The sequence below is a fragment of the Microcebus murinus genome, chromosome 14 (assembly GCF_040939455.1).
Source record: "Microcebus murinus isolate Inina chromosome 14, M.murinus_Inina_mat1.0, whole genome shotgun sequence".
Lineage (NCBI taxonomy): Eukaryota > Metazoa > Chordata > Mammalia > Primates > Cheirogaleidae > Microcebus > Microcebus murinus.
In genome coordinates, this window is record NC_134117.1 from 39,439,764 (window position 1) to 39,461,864 (window position 22,101).

The 22,101-nt window shown below is 33.7% G+C and overlaps 1 protein-coding gene across 3 annotated transcripts in view; it reads right to left on the reverse strand.

Moving 5' to 3' along the window:
- The window catches only part of PCDH15 (protocadherin related 15), a 1,489,951-nt gene that overhangs the window by 135,299 nt on the left and 1,332,551 nt on the right, over positions 1–22,101 (reverse strand). For all 3 annotated transcript variants that reach the window (XM_076010005.1, XM_076010003.1, XM_076010004.1), the window contains one exon: positions 18,456–18,572. In XM_076010005.1, the coding sequence (XP_075866120.1) occupies positions 18,456–18,572 (117 nt within the window). The remainder of the gene's footprint in view (positions 1–18,455; positions 18,573–22,101) is intronic.

Below are 22,101 nucleotides of genomic sequence, written 5' to 3' on the forward strand. Positions count from 1 at the left end.
ATTTTCAGTTTTCAGCTATTGCAAACAAAAAGCTGCTAGGAACATGTGTGTGTATATGTTTTCTTGTGTGGATGCTTTCATTTCTCTTTGGTAAATACCTAGGTGTGGAATGGCCTGATCATATAGTAGGTAGATATATATTTAACTTTTTAAGTAGCTGCAAAACTGTTTTCCAAAGTGACTATTGTATCTTACATTTCCACCAGCCGCACACAAGAGTTCTACTTCCTTTTACATCCTTCCCAACTCATCATATAAAATTAACACAAAATGAATCATATACCTAAAGGTCAAACCTGAAAGTTTAAAACACTTAGAATAAAACAAAAGAGAATAGAATCTGAGGGTATTTTGTAAAAAGAAAAGAGTGAAAATTTTTTATATTATAAAGAATAATAAAAAAGGAAAAAAAAAAAAAACAAAAGAGAAAAATTTTGTGACCTTGAGTTAGACAAAGATTTCTTAGATAATACACTGAATTTACAATCTGTAAAAGAACAAATTGGTAAATTGGACTTCATCAAAATTGTTTAAAACTCTATATCTTCACAAGATAGAATGAAAAGACAAGTCTCAGACCGAAAGAAAATCTTTGTAAAATGTCTATGAAGGACTTGAATCTAGAATGAATATGTAAAGAGCTCTTAAGACTCAATTATAAGGAAAAAATAACTCAATTTTTTAAATGAACAAAGTATTTGAACAGACACTTCATAGATATATGGATGTCAAATAATCACAAGAAAACTGATTAACATAAGTAGTCATTAAAGAAATGCAAATAAACATCACAGTTATGTACCACTGTTCATCTATAGAATGGCTAAAATTAAGAACACATTCTTTATTTAACTTTACTTAATCTTCTTCTTTTCTTTCTCTCTAACTAGCTGCTCTGTCTCAGATGCTCTGCTGGCTCCCACTCTTCTTGGCTGCGATATGTTGGAGTTTTCCCTTGGCTGCGATATGTTGGAGTTTTCACAAGAAGATCTATCTTCTTCATGTCTACTCTAGGCCTCAAGGATCTCTTCTAGTCTTTAAATATTTTTCAAGACTTTAAATTTCTTCTTTTTGTTCATAACTCCCAAATTTTAATTTCTGGATGAACTTTCAACCTTTAAGGTTCAAACTAGTGTATATAATTGTCAACTATACAGTCTATGTTGAACTCAACATATCCAAAACCAGAATAATGATTTTTTTCTCCTAAACTTGTATCTCTTCCACCTTTTACAAATATTGTCTATTTCAAAGCTTAGGGGTGATCATTGATCCCTTCTCTTAGACTACATAACAAATCATCACTATGTTCTGCCAATACCTCAATGAACATATACCCTAATGTCTTCTCATCTTCTTTAGCTACCTAGAGTGGACCCTTAATTGGCTCTTAGCTTCCATTCTATTAAAGTTATCTTCTAAAAATACAAACCATCTCATAAATCTTGCTTAAAACCCTCCAATGATTTTGCATCACACAAAAAATTAAATCCAAATTCCTTAGTATAGGCTATCATACCCTAAATACATGTGGTTTCTGCCTACCTATCTAACTTCATCTCCTTGCTCATTTCACTTTCACACACTGTCCTTGTCCTTGCTTCATTACCTTTGCCTTATGTCTGCTACACTCATCTTCTATATTTACAGCTAGTAAATTTACCTTTGTCTTCCCCAGGCACTCTATAACATATCCCTCTAAATTATTTTTCTTTAGTAATCCCACCTGAAATCATAACATACATTTTATGTGTCTACTTGCTCACTCCATGTCTCCCACATACAAGCTTCAGTAAGGTAGGCACTCTAGCTGAACAATTACCTAGTGGTGGGTGGTCGGTTCAGCCAATTAGGAAGTATAGAAAAGAGGTATATTTATTAGAAAAACCTTTGTCCATCTTGACAGAATCAGACTTATTATGATCATGTACAATAGCATCTCTCCTTGCATTTTACTAATAATCATCATGACAAGAGGTGTTGGCTATCAATTTGAGTATTTTATACCAGACTGTGTGAATTACATGCATTCTCATAATTATACTTACAAGAAATTAAGGACTTGGTATGAATAATATCTACATTTTATAAATGATGAAATCAAGGCTTTAAGAATTGATTTATTTCCTGATTGCCTTTGGGGATTTCTTCATAAACTCTTTGCCTAGGCCGATGTCTAGGAGAGTGTTTCCAACATTTTCCTCTAGAATTCTAATGGTTTCATATCTGAGATTTAAGTCTGTTATCCAGCGTGAGTTGATTTTTGTGAGAGGTGAAAGGTGTGGGTCCTGTTTTAACCTTCTACAAGTGGCTATCCAGTTTTCCCAGCACCATTTATTGAAAAGGGATTCTTTTCCCCAGCATATGTTTTTGTCTGCTTTGTCAAAGATTAGATGGCTATATGACGATGGTTTTATATCAGGATTCTCACATCTGTTCCACTGGTCAATAATCCTATTTTTGTGCCAATACCAGATTGTTTTAATTACAACAGCTTTGTAGTATAGTTTGATATCTGGCATATTAATACCTCCCAATTTGTTTTTGTTGCCTAGAATTGCTCTTGAAATTTTATAACTAGAAAATGGCAAAGTTACTATTTGAACAGACTTACCTCATACTAAAAAAGAGATTCTTAAACATTAAACCAACTTAATATTTGTCAATAATATCTTAATGGCAATAGTCCTTTAAAAAGAGAACATCATACTAACACAATTGAGCAAAATTACTTGGGAAACATGCTTAGGAATTTTATGTCCTAGTAAATGTTGGCATAGTACATTGTCTAGGAGTTATGCAGCACATACTCCAAGGCATCTTTAGTAAAAAAGGCAAATGATGAAAGAGCAAAATCACAGCACCGTTTCAAGAATAAATTTTCTGAGTTTTGCTAGTGTCAGTACCCATTCTATCTGCATTACAGTAACCAAAATTATTTATGGCAATCATAAATTGGACCTCAAAAAACTTAAAATGTTAATTATATTTAGCATTCTTTCTTTAATAAAGCCAAGGTATTTATAGTATGTTTAGAATTATGCCTTTAATTGATAAAATAAAAAGAGACAATTTTCTAGTATTATGGAGTGTTATATCTTAGATGTCTAAAATATTTTGCTATCCAGTACATTCTGGAACTTTCTTAGAGGATTTCACAGATAAGATTTTTCACAGATAAGATATTATATATGTGAATAGGAATACATATGTTACATATTAGCTATATCAATAAATTTTATTCTATGATTTCAGTTATTCTAAAGACTACTACCACATCATGAAAGTGTGACCTTAGTAGGACTTGGTTAACTTATAAGAGACATTTTAATTGCTTCTTTGATCACTTTTATAATCAAAGCATCAAATTTTATTTTATATCACATGTTACAACAACCAAATTAAATACCTACAATGATTTCGATTTTTCTTTATGCATATGCCAAAGTTTTTTTTCTGTCTTTCTCATCCTCTCTCCACCCTTCCCTCCCTTTATTTGTTCCTTCTCTTTTTCTTCTCCTTCCCCTCCTTACTTTTCTTCATTCAAAAGACTTTTAAAAATACTTTACCTCGACCGGGCGCGGTGGCTCACGCCTGTAATCCTAGCTCTCTGGGAGGCCGAGGCGGGCGGATTGCTCAAGGTCAGGAGTTCAAAACCAGCCTGAGCAAGAGCGAGACCCCGTCTCTACTATAAATAGAAAGAAATTAATTGGCCAACTAATATATATAGAAAAAAATTAGCTGGGCATGGTGGTGCATGCCTGTAGTCCCAGCTACTCGGGAGGCTGAGGCAGAAGGATCGCTCGAGCCCAGGAGTGTGAGGTTGTTGTGAGCTAGGGGCTGACGCCAGGACACTCACTCTAGCCTGGACAACAAAGCGAGACTCTGTCTCAAAAAAAAAAAAAAAAGAAAATACTTTACCTATATAATAGGCAAAGGCAATTGACTTTGAGAAAGAGCTTTAATCAACATTCCTAACACCCATACTGGGCACTACACTGGGCACCCATCACCACTACTCGGATCCAGGAGGAAAGCAAGCTATACTGTATAAGCTGGTAGCATGATACAATGTCCTTAAGAAGTCCACTGTCCTTGAGCTTGTGTAGGCAGAAGAGTGCTTTGTAAGTTCAGAGACCAGCAGTGTGGTGAGACGGCAAGGAAGACCCCAAACACCCCACCTATGGAATACTAAGTCCCTCTATATTTGATCTCTGTCAGCCTCTTGCTTCCTTCTTTTTCTGTGCCCTAGCTACTTCCTGTGAGTTCTCCAATAGTTTCCAGCACTCTTCTCTTAACAATTCACTCAAGCTATGATTATTTACCTGTAACTCTGGTTCTTCTTTCTGAGGAAAATTGGCATTTAATGTGTCTAGTCAGCTACCTTCTATATTTCTGCACTGGTATATTTCATTATAGTTCAGAGGACCTCTAAGAATTTACTTACTTCAAATGTGGCTAAACTGTTGGCAATTTTTCAATTTACAACCCACCAATGTCTGTTCATAGATACTCATTCATAGTTACTCATATTAAACTCTCAAGATGGAAAGGCATTGATAAGAAAGACAAAGATATTTCTGTACTCCTGGGCCTCACAATTTATCAGGTTAGAGAGACAAAACAGACAGAAAAACACAATCATCTACCAACATTTCTGATTAAACTATGAAGGAGAAGCATATGGTCCTATTAAATGAAGGTGTAGGCAAGGATTTACAGGCAAGTAAACTTTATATCTCATTGTGTAGACACATATCACAAAATATAAAAAACATATTTTGATTTATAGAGATTGTAGTGATTGTGTTACATGTAGAGCTTGGTCTGGCATATCATTTGAATATTAAAATGACAAACTAAAAGTAACTTTGTCAAGATTTTGGACATTTTATTTTAAACTTGAATAAGATAAAAATAAATATGTATCAGTATGAAGTGACAAATTAAAAGCTGTGTATTTAAAGAAAAAGTCATTAGGTTTTGGTGAAAATTTTATTAAAATATGTACATGTACTTATTTTTTTATTTTGGGGGATTGTAAAGACCCTATTACCATGATATTTTCATGAAAGCTTTGTTCTTAAATGTTACAATGCCATGGGTGACATCAGAATTACTTCATGAGTCCAGGCATTGATATCCCAATGTTTACAATTGATGGGGCACAAGCACTCTACCAAATTATAAGCAAAGTTAAGCATTTTTGCCATGACCCTAGAAGCGAGGAAGAGGAGGAGAAAAAATTATCTAACATCTATGTGTTTCACAACAGCTAAGTGTTTTCATTCTCTACTAAGCCCAGATAATAATCCAGTGAAAATGGGATTTATTATTTCTATATGGAAATAAGTTTTAAAGAAGTTAAGCAACTGCTGTACAATATCATTTTTCCTAATTAACCACAAATGCCAACACTAGTGACATTAGTCAGTAATTTTGAGATATTCTGGAAATGTTCACCAATCCTAGTGGTCCTCAGGAAGAATATGATTTATGGCATCTATAGATAAATGAATCAATTAATTTGTTTGTTCGTGTATTAGGTATCTTTCTAAATATGATTCAAGGTAGTATGTAACATTTAAATATTATATGGGTTCCAAAATGTGAAAGGAATGATCTTAACTTTGTGATACCCTTTTATCTGCTAAATTTGAAATTTATAAAATTCAATAAATATTTGTATGAACAATACTACTGCAATAGTCTTTTATTTTGTATACATATATTGCTATAGTGACACTATGAAATAGGCAATTTGTCTAGGCTACTAGGACATGACAGTCAAATCTTGTTATGAGGGTGTCTACATTAGATTTTTTAAAATCAAAAGTGCTATAAATCTATACAATAATAAGGTGAGTAACTAATGTAGAAGAATAAATGTAAACTTATAACAAGAAAATAGAATTTTAAGTTTTCAATTATTTTCTTTATTACTCAGTATGTTTTCTACTTCTGATATCCATTCTTATTGTGAATATTAAACACAATATGTCTTGACTTAATGATGGTGAGAATATAATTAATTACTACAGAAGGTAATTGCACACCTGTATGAAAGATGTTTCAAACTTGCAAACATAGGGAATTTCAATAAGACTATAATGGACCAAAATAATTAGGTACTTAATATCAGGGGATATCTTGATTAATCATTTTTCTTAAATACATAATTATCAAGAAATTACTTATTCAGACCCACATAATTTTCTTCATAATAATAGCAATCACATTGTATCAGGGAATACTAAGCCCATTATTATCATTAAACACAAACATTAAGTAATGTGTTTTCAAGTACACAAAGATTTTTCTCCCTGACAGTTTATAAAATTCTTTCTCCCAAAGTCTTCGAAGCAACTACTCTGATTTATTTTACAACAGTGGAATTCACAAACTCTCCCAAGTATGATTGAACATCGTGAATCATGGTAAACTGGTATTATTGCTTTTTGCAGTCACATGAATTAGTCATTTTTTTTCGGGAATTTAACTGGATGTTAAGGTCTCCTTAAAAGAGAAGAGGAAAAACAGTAGGTCAAGCTGTGCATGAGAAGATCATGTACTTTTCTTTCTTCCTTTTCTCTCCCCCACTTTTTAACACCTTGACAACACAGTGCATCAACATTCTTGTAGGCAAGCCCCGTATGGTGCTTGTCACTTAATATAATGTGTGTGTATAATTCAGTTTCTATACATATGATATTAACACAACCAAAAGATCCACTAGAAGTTGACTAAGTCATGTGACTGCAAAAAACAATAATACCATTTTACAGTGATTCATGATGTTCAATCATACTTGGGAGAGTTTGTGAATTCAGTGTTACAAAATAACATAGAGATCCTAAGAAAGTAAGTCTTACTTTAAGACTATTTACCACTTAGTCTCTTGCAATATGGTTTCAAAGGTAAATGTAACTCATCCCCTAAAGACATCAAATAAATAGCACATTCCTTGTAAAAATTTCTTCATTTAGACACAGTTTTTAAGTTTATAAAGAAAATAACTGGTACACATCTAGATGTCCCTCCCAACAAACCAACTCATAGAACCAAAGGAACTTAAAAATAGGAATGAACCTCTACCAGAGATAGTAATTAATGATCCTGTGCCCTCTGCCTTAAAACCCTTCCATTTTTTTTAGGATAAAACATTTCTTAATATTGTCTTTATGACTTACTAGACTCCACAGGATCTAACTCAGGTTTCCCTCTCCAGCCTTCTCAAAAATGGCCTTCCATTGGTTTTTAATCTTACTGTTCTCACTCCTACTTTAGGGCCTAATTCTTCTGTCATGCCCCTTGGCCTTTGGCATAACCTTCAGACCTCAGCTCAGAATCACCTCCCCCACTACCATCCTTGACTCTGGAGATAAAATTAGTCTGCCTCTTATCCAGTTTCACAGCACTCTAATCATTTCTTTCAGCCGGGCGCAGTGGCTCATGCCTGTAATCATAGCTCTCTGGGAGGCTGAGGTGGGCAGATTGCTCAAGGTCAGGAGTTGGAAACTACCCTGAACAAGAGCGAGAGCTCATCTCTACTATAAATAAAAAGAAATTAATTGGCCAACTAATATATATAGAAAAAATTAGCCGGGCATGGTGGCGCATGCCTGTGGTCCTAGCTACTCGGGAGGCTGAGGCAGGAGGATTGTTTGAGCCCAGGAGTTTGAGGTTGCTGTGAGCTAGGCTGACGCCATGGCACTCACTCTAGCCTAGGCAACAAAGCCAGACTCTGTCTCAAAACAAATAAATAAATAAATAAATAAATAAATAAATAAAAATAAACATTTCTTTCTTAGAGCATTTTACAGCTTGTCATTTCAATTTATTTGATTGATTTTTGATTAATTTTTATCTCTTTAAGTTTGAAATTCTGAAGCCAAGAATCATGACAATTTTAATCCTCACTACTTAACCCAACATCTCTTATATAATACATGCTTTTTAAGTAATATTGGATGTCCACATATATAGTAAATATTGAGGGATTTTTATTTTGTTTGGACTCCAAGGGCATATGTTTGAATTTAATATAATCTATAGTTTATGAACCATTATCATTTATGGATCTGTAAGGCATATTTATTTATTCATTGGTTTATCTCCCTTTGTTCCCCTACTTCTCTCCTACCTCTCTTTTACACCAAAGCAACCATTTGAATGCATTTCAAAAATGTCTTCTAACTATATTATTATGGTATATTATGTTATGGTTTAGCAAATATCTACTGCCCCTACCCCCACTTCCTGCCCTACTGATTTTAGGCGAGGCCATGTGACTTGCTTTGGTCAATGGGATGTGAAGAATCATCACACAGAGCAAGTCTTTACATGTGATCATGTGGTTAGGTAAGTTCTCATGGGAAGAGCAGGCCTGGTTAGTCATGGGTCCCTGAAGAAAGAGATATGTGGAATAGAAAAGAGCCCAGCCAAGACCAGCCAACCCCTACCTGCAGATTCATAAATAAAAACATCAATCTTCATTATTATAAACCAGTGAGATTTTGTTGTTGTTTACTAAAGCAATATTTTTTTGTAAGAAAACCTAATTAATGCTATTGTGGGCACTTTTAAAAACTAAGTTTATATAATGGTATTTGCTTTCGTTCTTTTACCATTTTCACAGAGTACTAGGTTCTTACACTCCACTCTTGTTTTCATCAAATCCTGCTATGCTAGAAGTACACAAAATATTTCACACTTAATAATGATCACAGCTGTATAGGAATCTCTGTGATGTGTTTGACAGTCCTCAATATAACAGATAATGTTATATTGACACTGACATTTTCTTTAATGCTTTTGGATTCTTTGACTCTGTGGTAATGATGGCTTGGAGTTGGGGAGAGAATGGGGTGACAGGCTCTTTATTATCATGGTAGATGGAAGAGCCAGGTATGGAGCCAAGCTGCAGCATTTAGCTACAGCTCAAAGACAACCCTGAATACAGAACACTCAGATCTGGTCCTTAGATTTCAAATATCCTGAGAAGACAGCAAGCAGGGGACAGATTGTCATATTGATGGTTCAGAGGCCCAGCACCTTCTTCACTGCCCCAATATCTTGGACCCCTTGCCCCTACCAGCTGTGTTCAGGTTATTGGACCTTTGACCTTTATAGGCTTTTCCAGAATGCAGATTAAAAAGGACAAAAAGAAGGAAACAGTTTACAAACTATAAATATGGAAGACAGATCTCATAGACTCAAAGCATGAGTCTGTTCTTTACCAGACTAAACATAAAAACAATGATAGCTGTTATTGAGTATTTACTATTTGGTAGGCACCAACTACTCCACATAAATGGTATAATTTAAACCTCACAGCAACCCTATAAAGTAAGCACTATCTTTTTTTAGTGTGATAAGAACACTTAAGATTAAATCTCCTCTCTAAACAAAATTTTAAGTGTACAATAAAGTATTATTATCTATAGACAGAAGGTTGTACATCAGATCTCTAGTATAATAGCAAAAATGAAAAAAAAAACATAACAAATGAACCAATTAAAAATGGGTAAAGGATTTGAATAAACATTTTTCCAAAGAAGACATACAAATAGCCGGCAGGTATATAAAAGCCCACTCAACATCACTAGTCATCAAGGAAATACAAGCCAAAACCACAATGAGATATCACCTTATGCCTTTTAGTATGGCTATTATATAAATTATAAAAACAACACTCTTAGCAAGCATGTGGAGAAATTGGTACATATATAGACTGCTGGTGGGAATGTAAAATAGGGTTGTCACTATGTGCAATAGTATGGGGATTGATGAAACAATTAAAAGTAGAACTATCACATGATCCAGCAATTCCATTTTCAGGAAATTATTCAAAAGATTTGAAATCAGGATCTAGAAGAGATATTTCTACTCCAATGGACATTGCAGCATTATTCACAATATCTAAGATATGGAAACAGCCTAAATATTCATTGATAGATGAATGGATAAAGAAAATGTGGTATATACATACAAGTGAATATGATTCAGCCTAAGAAATATAATAAGGCAGTCATAGGACAAATGGTGCATGATTCCATTTATATAAGGTGCCTGAAATAGTCAAACTCAGAGAAGCACAGAGTAGGATAATCAAAGAAGTGGAGATGTTTGCCAGGGGCTGGAGGAATGGGAGACTGAGGAGTGGGCTGTTTAAAGGGTACATAGTTTCAGTGGTGCTATTTTTCTTCTCATTTTCCATACGCCAGAACTGAGGGGAACAGTGACAAGGTTAGTCAGTGGGAGCTTTTGGAGTTGAAAACAGATGGTCTTGCTCCTGAGCCCGTACTCATGAAGCCACTTAAAATTCTTTTAAGCTGCTGAACTGTATGTTTGCATATAAGGGGCTATTGTATACCAGACTCAATTAATGCAGATAAAAGAATATCTAAATATGTACTAGTGAAAACTTTCAATGTAAAAAATGAATAAAAATAATTTGGCTTCACATTTCTATAATGTTAAATAACAGAAAATAGTGGAAAAGCACATATATAGGTTTTTTGTTTTTTTTATTTCAGCATATTATGAGGGCTCAAATGTTTAGGTTATATATTGACCTCACCCTACCTGAGTCAGAGCTTCAAGTGTGTTCTTCCCCCCAGATGGCGCACATGACACCCATTATGTGTGTATATGCCCATCCCCCCTTCCCCCTCGCATCTGCCCAACACCCAATGAATGTTATTACTATATGTGGTATATGTATACCACATATATAGCTTTAAAGGGCAAAAGCTTAAAAGGGCAAGGCTCTAATAGCCTGTCAAGTTATATAAGCAAAAGAAATGTCATATATATAGGAACTCACAACATATATATCTTTAATAAATTTTAACGATATATATGAATATATGTATTATATACCAAGAAATGCAACAAAATGGAGAGTTTAAAAATGGATGAGTCAGAATATGAAAGGAATGTCATAAATTATATATAGACTTAAATATGGAAAGGAGAATAAGTAGCTGTTTTAAGTATGTTTAGAAAATATAATGAAGATGCCATGAATAATTTGTATAGATAAGGCACATAAGTAATTGTTCATAGAAAATAAAATATAATAAAAATCAACAGATAAGGTCCAAACCAAAAAAGTGGCCCATACATAAAAGTCATGTCCTGAAATAACTCTGACACATGAAAAACAAAAGTGTAAGGAAGTAGCACCAGAAGACTAGAGGCCAGTTTATCATGAAAGTTGCTCATGTGTTTCTAATCAACATGTTTCTAATCAATTATGGTTCCTTATTTAGATTTCATTTTCCTCGCCATGTCTGCAAAGTCCTTCACCATTTATTTTCTTCTCTTCATTGAAAATTTCTTTTACCCTGCACTGGTCACTAGCAAATTTCTCTTCCACCCACTGAGTTTTTTTTGTTTTTTTTTTTTCTTTTTCTTCTAGCTCTGTGGTCCCCAATCTCTGGGCCATTGACTGGTACTGGTCCAGTGGCCTGTTAGGAACTGGGCCATGCAGCAGGAGGTGAGTGGCAGGGGAGTGAGCAAAGCTTCATCTGTATTTACAGCCGCTCCCCATTGTTCACCATCTCCCCCACCCCACCCCCACTCCCGTCCATGGAAAAATTGTCTTCCATGAAATCAGTCCCTGGTGCCAAAAAGGTCGGGGACCATTGCTCTGGCTCTTCTCCACTCTTCAGTCCATGACCTAGGCCCCAAGTCCCCTTGGTCTTTATTTATAATTTTTTTTCTTTTATTTAATTATGTTTTCTTTCTTGCAGAATATATATATATATATATATATATATATATATATATATATACACTCATATCTTGAACTTCCATTCAGGTGACTCCTGTGTTCACAATTCTTTCCTGAGCTCTTAATCTGATATCTTCTGTCTGATCCATTCCTGGGCTTCGAAATGCAGCCAGATAATACTGGGATCAGATCAAAGTAACTGTGATGACTCAGTGACTACCTCAGGTTCTCCTAATAGTATTGTTGATCTGTGCAAAGGAGATCTTTTCCTTCCCTGGCCTTTTGCCTCCAGCCTCCTCTCAGAGTTAGGTATCATGTACTCCTTGGTTGAATAAACCTATATCTGGGCAACAGATTGGCTTCCTGCCACCCCTGCACTATGATTCCTGAATTGGCCTGTCCAGTGATACTCCTTTACCAGCTCTGTTATGACTCAGTTCTCTCAGCCCTCATTGCCCTGGGCAGGAGGTGGGGTGCAGGGTGGGTGCCAACTTCTATCATTCTAGTTGCACTTAGATGTTTTGAAGTCTTTTCAAATTTAATTGGTACTAAAATTAATCTCATTATTGTCTCCCTAAAATTGTTTCCCTTCAATCTACATTATTTTTTCACCAACTATTATTATGACTATCTTCATCACTCCAGCTAGAAACTCCTGATTCACTTTTGTGTCTTCATTCTGTCTCTGACCTTCAACATCCTGCCCAATTCTTCCATTTGAATGGCTGTTCAGTGTTTGTATTTTCTTCATTTCCATTGTACATCTCTGTTGTTTTCATACTTAAATGAAGTTAATAGCTGCTTACTTGTCTCCAGGTTTTATTTATTATCTCATCCAATGAAGACTACATATTGAAGAAAATGTTTTTGTTCTAATATGTAGCTTTAATTTTGTCACTGGCCTATTTGTAAGTCTTTAGTAACCTTCCATTTCTTATATAATAAACTGTGTGTCATAAAACCATACCTGCCACATTTCATGCCTACAAAAGGGCTTCTAAAGACAGCCATAATATATTTTTTTAAATAGCTAACATTCACTGGATCAGATATAGGTTAAATCATGTTACATAAATTCAAGAACATATGATGAATGTTTTTGACTCTGCAATTTTTTGATACATTTTATTTGGAAATTTCTTCTATCTTCACTTAAAGGAATCTCTCCATCTTAAAAACTTAAATTCTTGTCCTGATCAGCCATCAGACTTTGTTCTTGTCTTAACATATCCTTATATTTGTTTAGTTCATAATAAATGTTTTCATACTGATTTATTTATTCAATAAGTACTATGGAGTTTCTAGTTTGTACTAGGCCTGTGTTTCATAATAGGCCTACTGCCTAAACACAGCAAACATTCAAGAATATGAAAGAATGGCAAAGTGGATAAACAATAAGACCAAGAGTAATCAGTGGCTCAGCTTAGAGTGTGTTAAGGCCAAGAACTTATGTCATGGCAAGCCAAGATACCTTTTCAGAAGGCCTGTTTACATTTCTCTGGCAAAGAATTCAGAATAAAGCACATCATTTAAGCCATAACGGAGGCCTATGGGCAAGCCCCAGAGAAAGCCTGTTCTATTTCATTCAGTTCCCTTAAAAACCTGTCTTGTTCAAGTATGCTGGGACTCTGATCCAATAGGGTTTATTTTCAACACTCCAAAAAAAAAAAGACGTAAATTGTTGATATATTATGGGTTGTGAGGTGACACTTTTGTAAAGGTTGAAAAAAACAAATTTTATGTACATTTTCATTTATAACAAAAGAAAAATGTCCCTTTAGCTCTGGTAAATATGGCAGTTGTTCAGTTAGAAGAGCATCACTTACATTTAAACAGTTAATTTTAGCATTGATTTCAAGTAATATTAACTTTATAATTATTCTTGACTGTTCCACAAAAAGCAAACAAATGACACAGATTATTCATGCACTTAGATAAGACTTTTTTGGATGTTAATCATGTACATATAAACTTTCTCATAAAACCTCCTCCTGTGTATCCATTTACACTCTCAAATCTAATTATAACCCATTGTCATTTTAAAGATCAAGCCCCAACTGTTTCATGATGTGCTTTCTTTCTAATTAAGCATTTGAGACCAAAGGGACTCAGGCTAGGGCTATAGCATCTCAATTTTCATAAACTGACATTCACAGTGAAAATATTCTCGATTATTTCCCTAACAGCTTTGATGTGAAGGCAAAAAAACAAAACAACAACAACAAAAAAAAAAAAAACAAAAAAACACTGAGCTGTGTATATTCCCTCCTCATACTCTAGGGTCAACAATCATAGTTCGTAGCTGCTGATCTTTGAATCGGAGTTTCGGCTACATTGCTAGCAATAACCTAAATCAATATAGCATAAAAACACAAGCCAGTATATGGTGAGTGATGAAAAATAGATTAGTAGAGGTATCAATTGAACATGATACAGAAGAGCCATATAATCTGGAGATAAAAATAATATCTTATAACATTCCTGGCCATGAATAGTTTTAACTATTACACACAAGCAAGTAAGCAGAAAATTATGAATAAAGATGATCCTTGCTTTTGTTCTACTGCTACACCCTCTGCTAATACATTACAACAGAATGACTATTTAGTTAAGCATGGTGAGAAGATAGCCATAATTACTTACTATGTTTGGTGACATCGTGGCATTTTAATAAAACACAATACATCCATCTTAGTAAAGAAGAACTGGCCATCTTTTTGAATCTCTAGAGATCAACAAAAGTGCTCTTGAATGACTATGATGGGTGTTAAAACCACCTATGAAAATGCTTTGCAAATAATTCCTCAGGTAGCTTGCCCAAACTCTGAAAGGCTATGTCTCAAAATTCTCAATGGGGGAAAGAAAGTACTTCACACTTGTAATCATTTTCTCATTATAAATATACTTTCTGAAAAAAGTACAGTGAGAATGCTTACAGTATTTAGAAACTGATTTAAAAGCCAATTATCATTGAAAACTAGCAAGATCTTTTTTATGGAGCATATTTATATCATAAATCAGTATCAAATCCTAAAAAAAGAAGTCTTAAATGCCTAAGAGTTCTCATCACAATATATACATGCAAATAAGAAAGTTTGTCAAAATTGCTAATATTAAACATGCTTCTATTATGGTCTCGCTTTAAACAAGAACCTTAGAAATTCCCAAAATGCATTAAATGGAAAGAACGGTACGATGATGAGAATGTAATCCCTCATGGGTTCCCCACACTCCGCTTCTTGGAAATAAGTAAAATGTGAACTTTGTTTATTTATCCTAATTATTATTCTATGTCCCCATACTCACATAGGACAACATTCTGTCAGGCATTTAACCCTCTCCACAAAGAGAACTCCTGTATCTATAGTTTCAAAAATAATAAAACTATGCTAATAGAAATTACACTTGCAGTTTTGTTTTGTGAACATTTGTAAATGAGAAATCTCTGATTAGTAGAAAGAAAAGGTTAGTAATTTTTAATTTTCAAAATGATCAGTCATTTACTATTCATATCTTATATGAACTATGTAATATCAATGCTGTCACCAAATGCAAGGCAGAAAAAAGAAATCCTATCAGGTGTCATTCAGTGGGGAGAAAATATCCCTAGGAGATGTTTTTTTTCTCCTTGAGTGTGTCAGTTTTGCACAACATGTATTTTATAATTCTTCATTTATATTCAGCAACAATGGTCTCTCTGGCTTTCAGACAGTACCCAGTTTGTGATATTTCAAAGAGTTTTGTTGTTGCTATTTTATAATTTAAAGTGGGTAGTTCTCACTTCATTCAAAAGAAGTGAGAAAAGAAACAAGAGAAGAAACAAAAGAAATAAAGAGTATAAAAATAACCATTTATTTATTGGCTTCTTTAATTATTCAACAAATGTGTCCTGGGATAGCAGTCCCTAACCTTTTTGGCACCAAGGACTAGTTTCATGGAAGACAATTTTTCCATGGACCAAAGAGGTGAGGGGGGATGGTTTGAGGATGATTCAAGTGCATTACATTTATTATGCACTTTATTTCTATTATTATTACATTGTAACATATAATGAAATAATTACATGATTCGCTATAATGCAGAATCAGTGGGAACCCTGAGCTTGTTCTCCTGCAACTAATGCTGCCACTGATCTGACAGGAGGTGATGCAAGCGATGGGGAGTGGATAAAGATGGGATACAGATGAAGCTTTGCTCACGTGTCCACTGCTCACCTCTTGCTGGGTGGCCCGGTTCCGAAGAGGCCAGAGACTGGTGCCGGTATGCAGTTCGGTGGTTGGGGACCACAGCCCTAGCAGACTACTAAGTCAGGCTTGGGGTTAGATGTGGGAATACTAAATGGAATAAGTTGATTTCTGTCATCAAGGATCTTATATTCCAGTTTGGAATAGAGACCATTAAACAAACATACAGTGTTAAGATATACTTATAACCCCAAGTAGTGGAACTGACACAGGAACCCTGAGGATATGAAATTGAACTATATTCTTATAATTAATAAATATCTATAACATAACAGAGAATAAAACATTTGGCAAGCCCATCAAAAATACTTTTTCTGTTTTTATGACACAAATATGAAATGATAAGAGTAAAAATCAATCATAATATTTTTGAAAATTAGGTACTATAATGCTTATGTTCTGAAAATATTCATGCAATTGAGCTTATATTTCAGGTTGGTGTGGGTGCAGTCAAATTGCAACTATACTAATTTAAGGGACCCAATTTGCATAAATGATTCAAAAGCTTTGAATAATTCTTATACCAAAAGATTGTTAGAGTTTCAAGGATCAAAACTGAGACTGACAAATACATACTCAGTAGCTAAAATAAGTATATTCAGTATTTTAACTGAATCATTGGAGTCCACCTTTCATCTGCTGAAAAGCCAGCATCAAATATTAAATGTTGAAAATTACCACTGAGAATGCAAAACTAAAAATTTCTTCCAAATAAATTTGAAATTTAAGCCTGGTAAATTTCTGCAAAAGAGCTTCAGAATGTCGATAAAAGGCCTTCTCTCTAGATAAATACTTTAGATAAGTAATTTATCTTCTTTATAGAACAGACAACAGACCAAGACAACTTCTCTCACACTGGTGGATGTGCCCTGAATGTCAAGCCAAGCAGCACATAGGTGCAAAAAGAGAAGTAAGGATTTTGCTCTCTATGTGAAGACTTTGACGTCTGTTTTACACAGGTGAACAGTTGTGCTACTTTCAGTTTCTCATCATTAATGCCATTAAACTTAACACGACCTTAATTCTGTGCTAATGAAAATTTGATAGAAATGTATGTTAAAATATGGTGTTTTCTTATACTCATGCAGTACAGTGTATTATAATTTCTTTTTGAAATTGTCTTTTCTATAAAATTATTAGTTTCTTGAGAGTAAACACTAGTTATCTCAATGCCAAGTATGTAGTTGGTGCTCAAAACATATCTTTTGTATGAAATTAAATACATATTCCTATGTTCAAAGTACTTTGTACCTGTGACAGTTTACTTAAAAAACAGACAAATTGACAATTTCACATTCCCATCTATTGGTGCGTTCAAGGCTATGGAATTTTTTCTCTCATGTTTCCCAAGATGCAATAAATCAGTTTCCAAGACATTTTAACATATTTAAGAAAAGGAGCTTCAGAGTTAAAGGTCAGTGCTTTCATGTTAACATTACTATTTTTCAAAACCTTATAGTCACAGTAAATTTTATAAGGCTTGTCACTATCAAAGCTGAAAAATATTTTGACTGCCATTTATCTTTTACTAAATAAATAACATTAACAGAAATGCTACTTATATTAGCAATAGAAAATAGACTTCTAAAGTACTTATCAGATTCAGGATTGTTGTTGCCGTTTCCTATTTCCTTACTCTTCCAAAATGGTTCAATACTTTTATTATAGTTTTCTAGAATCTATCAGATACCAACTTATAGTGAGCCCACTCAAAGCAAAAATCTAAATATTCATCATCAACTCTAAACAGAATAAGTAATTAAGATTTGTAAAACACTCAAGATATTTATAGAAAGTATTTTTATATAGGTACTATTACAACTATATGCTGTTTTAATACATCAAGATAATGTCATTATGAAAAATTTACATCACTTCTGCTATAATAGCATTTTAATTGAAAATCACCTGTCTTGAAAGATATTTTGGGATATGTCAAAAGAGGTAAAGTTCTGTAAGATGAAAGAATCTATTAGATATGTTCTAAAAGCAATGTTAAGATTTTAGTTTACTAAAATGAACATATTCAATATGTTTTATGTCATATGCTAACTTGGGATTGCCTACTAAAATAGTCATATATGAATAAAATAAAAAATATATAATTTTAAAACATCCAGACTAAGCTAAATATACACTATCCTAAATAAAGAATCCAAATGATAGTGATACCAAATGTAGATAATTCTTTCCACGTATGTTTATCGTTGATGGGTAAATAGGCAAAAAGTAAACCTTGAATGCTAGTAAAATAAAAAGCACATTCCTAATTGTCTAGGATCAATAATAATTATTTGAAATATGCTCTGTACTTATGGTTGCAATAGGCAAGAGAACATTAAATACATGAGAGTGAATTGAGTGAAACTCACATGGACCACCTTTGTTGTCTTGGGAATTAGGTCATTTATGAGTGTTAAAGTTATTTTTCTCACTACAGTTGAGGGTATTAATCAATGCTTCCTACTTACAGGAGTGTCTGCATCTTCAGCATAAACTGTTGTGATTGGTGTACCCTTGACTGCGTCTGGAGCCACCATCCCTTTGTAGATTCGTTTACTGAAAACAGGAGGATAATCATTCATATCCTGTAAAACACAATTAAGAGTTTAGTGGTTCAGTCCAAACCGGGTTAGGGACACAGTTACTAGAGTGACTCTCACTCTTCATATCACACAGCCCATTTGCCACTGTCAGCCTTCCATGCTCTCAATTCCATTACTCTCACTTCAGACTGGCACCCCAGAGGAAATTGCCAGAGTTCCCATATAATATTAATGTATGTGATCTCAACCGCATGGGAATAAACAGTCTGTCACCCTCAAAAATACACTTTTTGGAGACTAAGGTAACACTTGAAATTTTCTCTAAGATATTCCTAATGGTATAATGTAAAATTTTAACCTTTGAAGCACAAATTAGAACAAATTTCTTTAAAAGTGTCATCCTATGAGTAAGGAATAAAAGATGGTTTTAAAAATTTGTTTCATTGTTATTGCTTTTTAAGAAAGCTCTTTATACGTTTCCATAGCAACTACAAATTATTTTTTATACTTCACATAATGGTATTATTAGATCATTTTAAATACAAACTGTGAAATACCCTTTGATGCTATCTTACATTTTTTTTTCACAAATGTAAAATGATAAAAGGATGTTTTCCCTGTAGCACACAATAATGGCACTTAAGATTAGATGTACTTATAGAGAGAAAACAATGTTAGTTTACTTAAAAAATTTTTTTCAAAGCAACTTATGTGTATCTTATTTTCACAGTTTGGTGATATATATGCATTGTTACTCATGCAGTGTCACCTATTAAATAAATATTTATCAAATGCTTCTTATTTTTATGACCCAGTGCTAGCTAGGCATTGGGGATACTGTGGTGACTCAAGAAAAAGATGTCCCCGTCTTTGAGTCATTTAGCTACCATTTGTCAGGTAAAGATACTGATGCACAGATAGGTTAGTGACTTGATCTAAATTTATCTACTTATTTGGCAAAGCCACTATAATAAAGCCAGTCCACAGAAAACAAAAAAAAGCATCTTTTTTTGAACCAATTGCATATTATTTTTCACAATTAATCATGAATATTAACATGGCTGATTTTTTAAAAAATAATTGTTACACCCTGCAGTGTTTTGGGTACTTTGGGTCAAACATATTTGGGCCCAAAGCTAAATTTGTTAATTATCTACTCTTCCTCTCCAAATCACCTTTTTCTCATTTGCCATTAAAAACAAAATAAAATTATTCTACATAGTGTTTGATATTTGTTCAGACACAATTTTCTAGCACAATGTAAGTTGGAAACTAATAAATTAAACTGATTGTAAACTTCTGTTTTTGCAAAGAGGTCAGGATAATTATCTCATACAATCAAATAGTGCTTCCTTTTATGTTCACAGTTGAGTTGACTTCTGAGTAGTAAATATGAATAAACCTGTACATTCTAATAAGAAATAGAAGGGCTTGAACTATAAGCAAAACTGAAAAAGAAAAGATATCACTTCCTCTGTTTTGACCTACAGTATTTATGACCTTTCTATCAAAAAGATTTCCTTTATAATTATGAACTTTAGAATCTGAATGAGTAAATTAATGTAGGAAGCACTGGTTCTCTGTAATGAGAGCTGTGTGGGCTATTGATCTTGAGGTTCTAAGCAGGGGGTAAATATATTAACATAAAACACTTCCTGCTCACTTTCTCATGCTCTTTTCAAGAGTGCCAATTAACTTAATGAGTGGATCTTGTAACTAAAGGAGTAGAAATTCTCTTGCACCCCTAAATTCTAACTTCTGAAGCTTAGAAAAGAAGGACCCCAAGATTGCAATTTTTCCATAGAAGAGTTTGCAAAGCTCAATAAGCTCAATATGTTCCTTTGAATTTTCCTGTCTTTTTTCCCAAGGGGAAATTTGAAATCTTATCGTCACAAAGTACTTTCTGAAAAATTTGATTCTTCAGAAACAAAAAATATATATTTTTACAATTATGCTAATCCAGCTGGTTACAGCATTTGTACAGTGGTCTTCTTTTCTGGGAAATTATTCCCTAGCATCACCTTCTAACTGAATACATAATAGATGTTTTTATAATCTGGCTTCAAAACTGATTAGACATAAACATAAGGCTGTAAATAACTGAAGACTATGAAAAGATTTGTTCTTATCCCTTTTTATATTCTATTGACAGAATGAAGGATGAATTAATACAGTTATTATAGCATTATTTCTTTTTTATGACAAATTGTACATATTTGGAGGTTACAATCTTTTATTGTGGCTAAAATTTGCAGCCAGTTGCATATAGTTCTTCCACAATGCGTTATTTCAAGAGAAGAAAATGTATTGAAATGCAATGCCAACAAGCATAATCAATAGTTCATTATATTTATGCTTCAGGGACATCAAAGAAAAATGTATGTAAATCTGCTTCTGTACAAATATTCTATTCTGCAATAAATTAAGGATGAGCTCAGCTCTCCAAAACCAAACCCTTTCCATTGGCTCTTATTCCACTAGAGGGTAGTATTGGCAAAAAGAAACATTGCCTCTTCTATCCACTATTTAACAATTTTATTATTAAAACCTGTAACAGTTTGTTTCCTGTGGTTATAATTTTTGTGGGCCTGAACAAAAATTAGTTTTCATATTTCAAAAAGGTATTATGAATATTATCATGGTTCTCAATAGAACAACACCATGCTTTTCTTTTAAAAAAATGTACAAGCAAAGGTTGCAATTTGTTTCTATATATCAAGCAAATAAAATTGTACCTGAAAATATAAGTAGCTAGCAGGAAGAAAATATGGGTTTTATTTATTTATTTCCTAAATTAAAGCTTAAAATAATCACAAAAACAATTTCTATTTTGGCAGACTACAAAGTAGATTTAAGGAAACTTTTTAATGAGCAGGTCAAGAAAGACAGGAAGTTGCTGGTAAGTTTTCAAATTAATGACAAGTTGAAGTTCTGCAAAAACATACAGAAGGTGATAAAAACTCGTATTTTCTGGAATCCCAGGTAGAAACTGTTCTGCCTTAGGACAGTTTTCTATTTGGAAGGTAAATAGAAAGTGCTAAGCAGTTATAGTTTGATCATCTATTAAAAATGATAAAAATAATAGCAAATGTCAGTCCTTATCATCCTGAGAATATGTCTGCTGTATGAGGAGACATAGATCGTATAAGCCAGAGGGTGGAATGACTTCAGTTGTTTCTGTAGTACTGTCTAAAGTTAGCATTATTCATGTTGAACTGTTTGACTGGCCAGTCCTTCATAAGCCCTTGAGGCTTATGGAGCTGATACCTACTCTTCCTTGATAAACTGTACAGTTGACACTTCTGCCTGTTACCAGTTCTGTTTTCTACTACCAGACACCCTGTATCTGCTGTTTCTCATATTGTTAGCCTTCTGCTGCTTTTTCCCTCTTGGTTTCTCCACTTGTCTTCCTCTCTTTTCTGACTTTTCTCCCTCCTCTTGTGCTTCAGCACATAGAGTAAAAAAGGGCCACATCTCTGGCTAAACAAGTATTTTTGTTTTGCATGGAGATTTCTTAAATACAAATCATCAACTTTTCTTAACTTTTTCTTTTTAAATCAAAACCGGCACT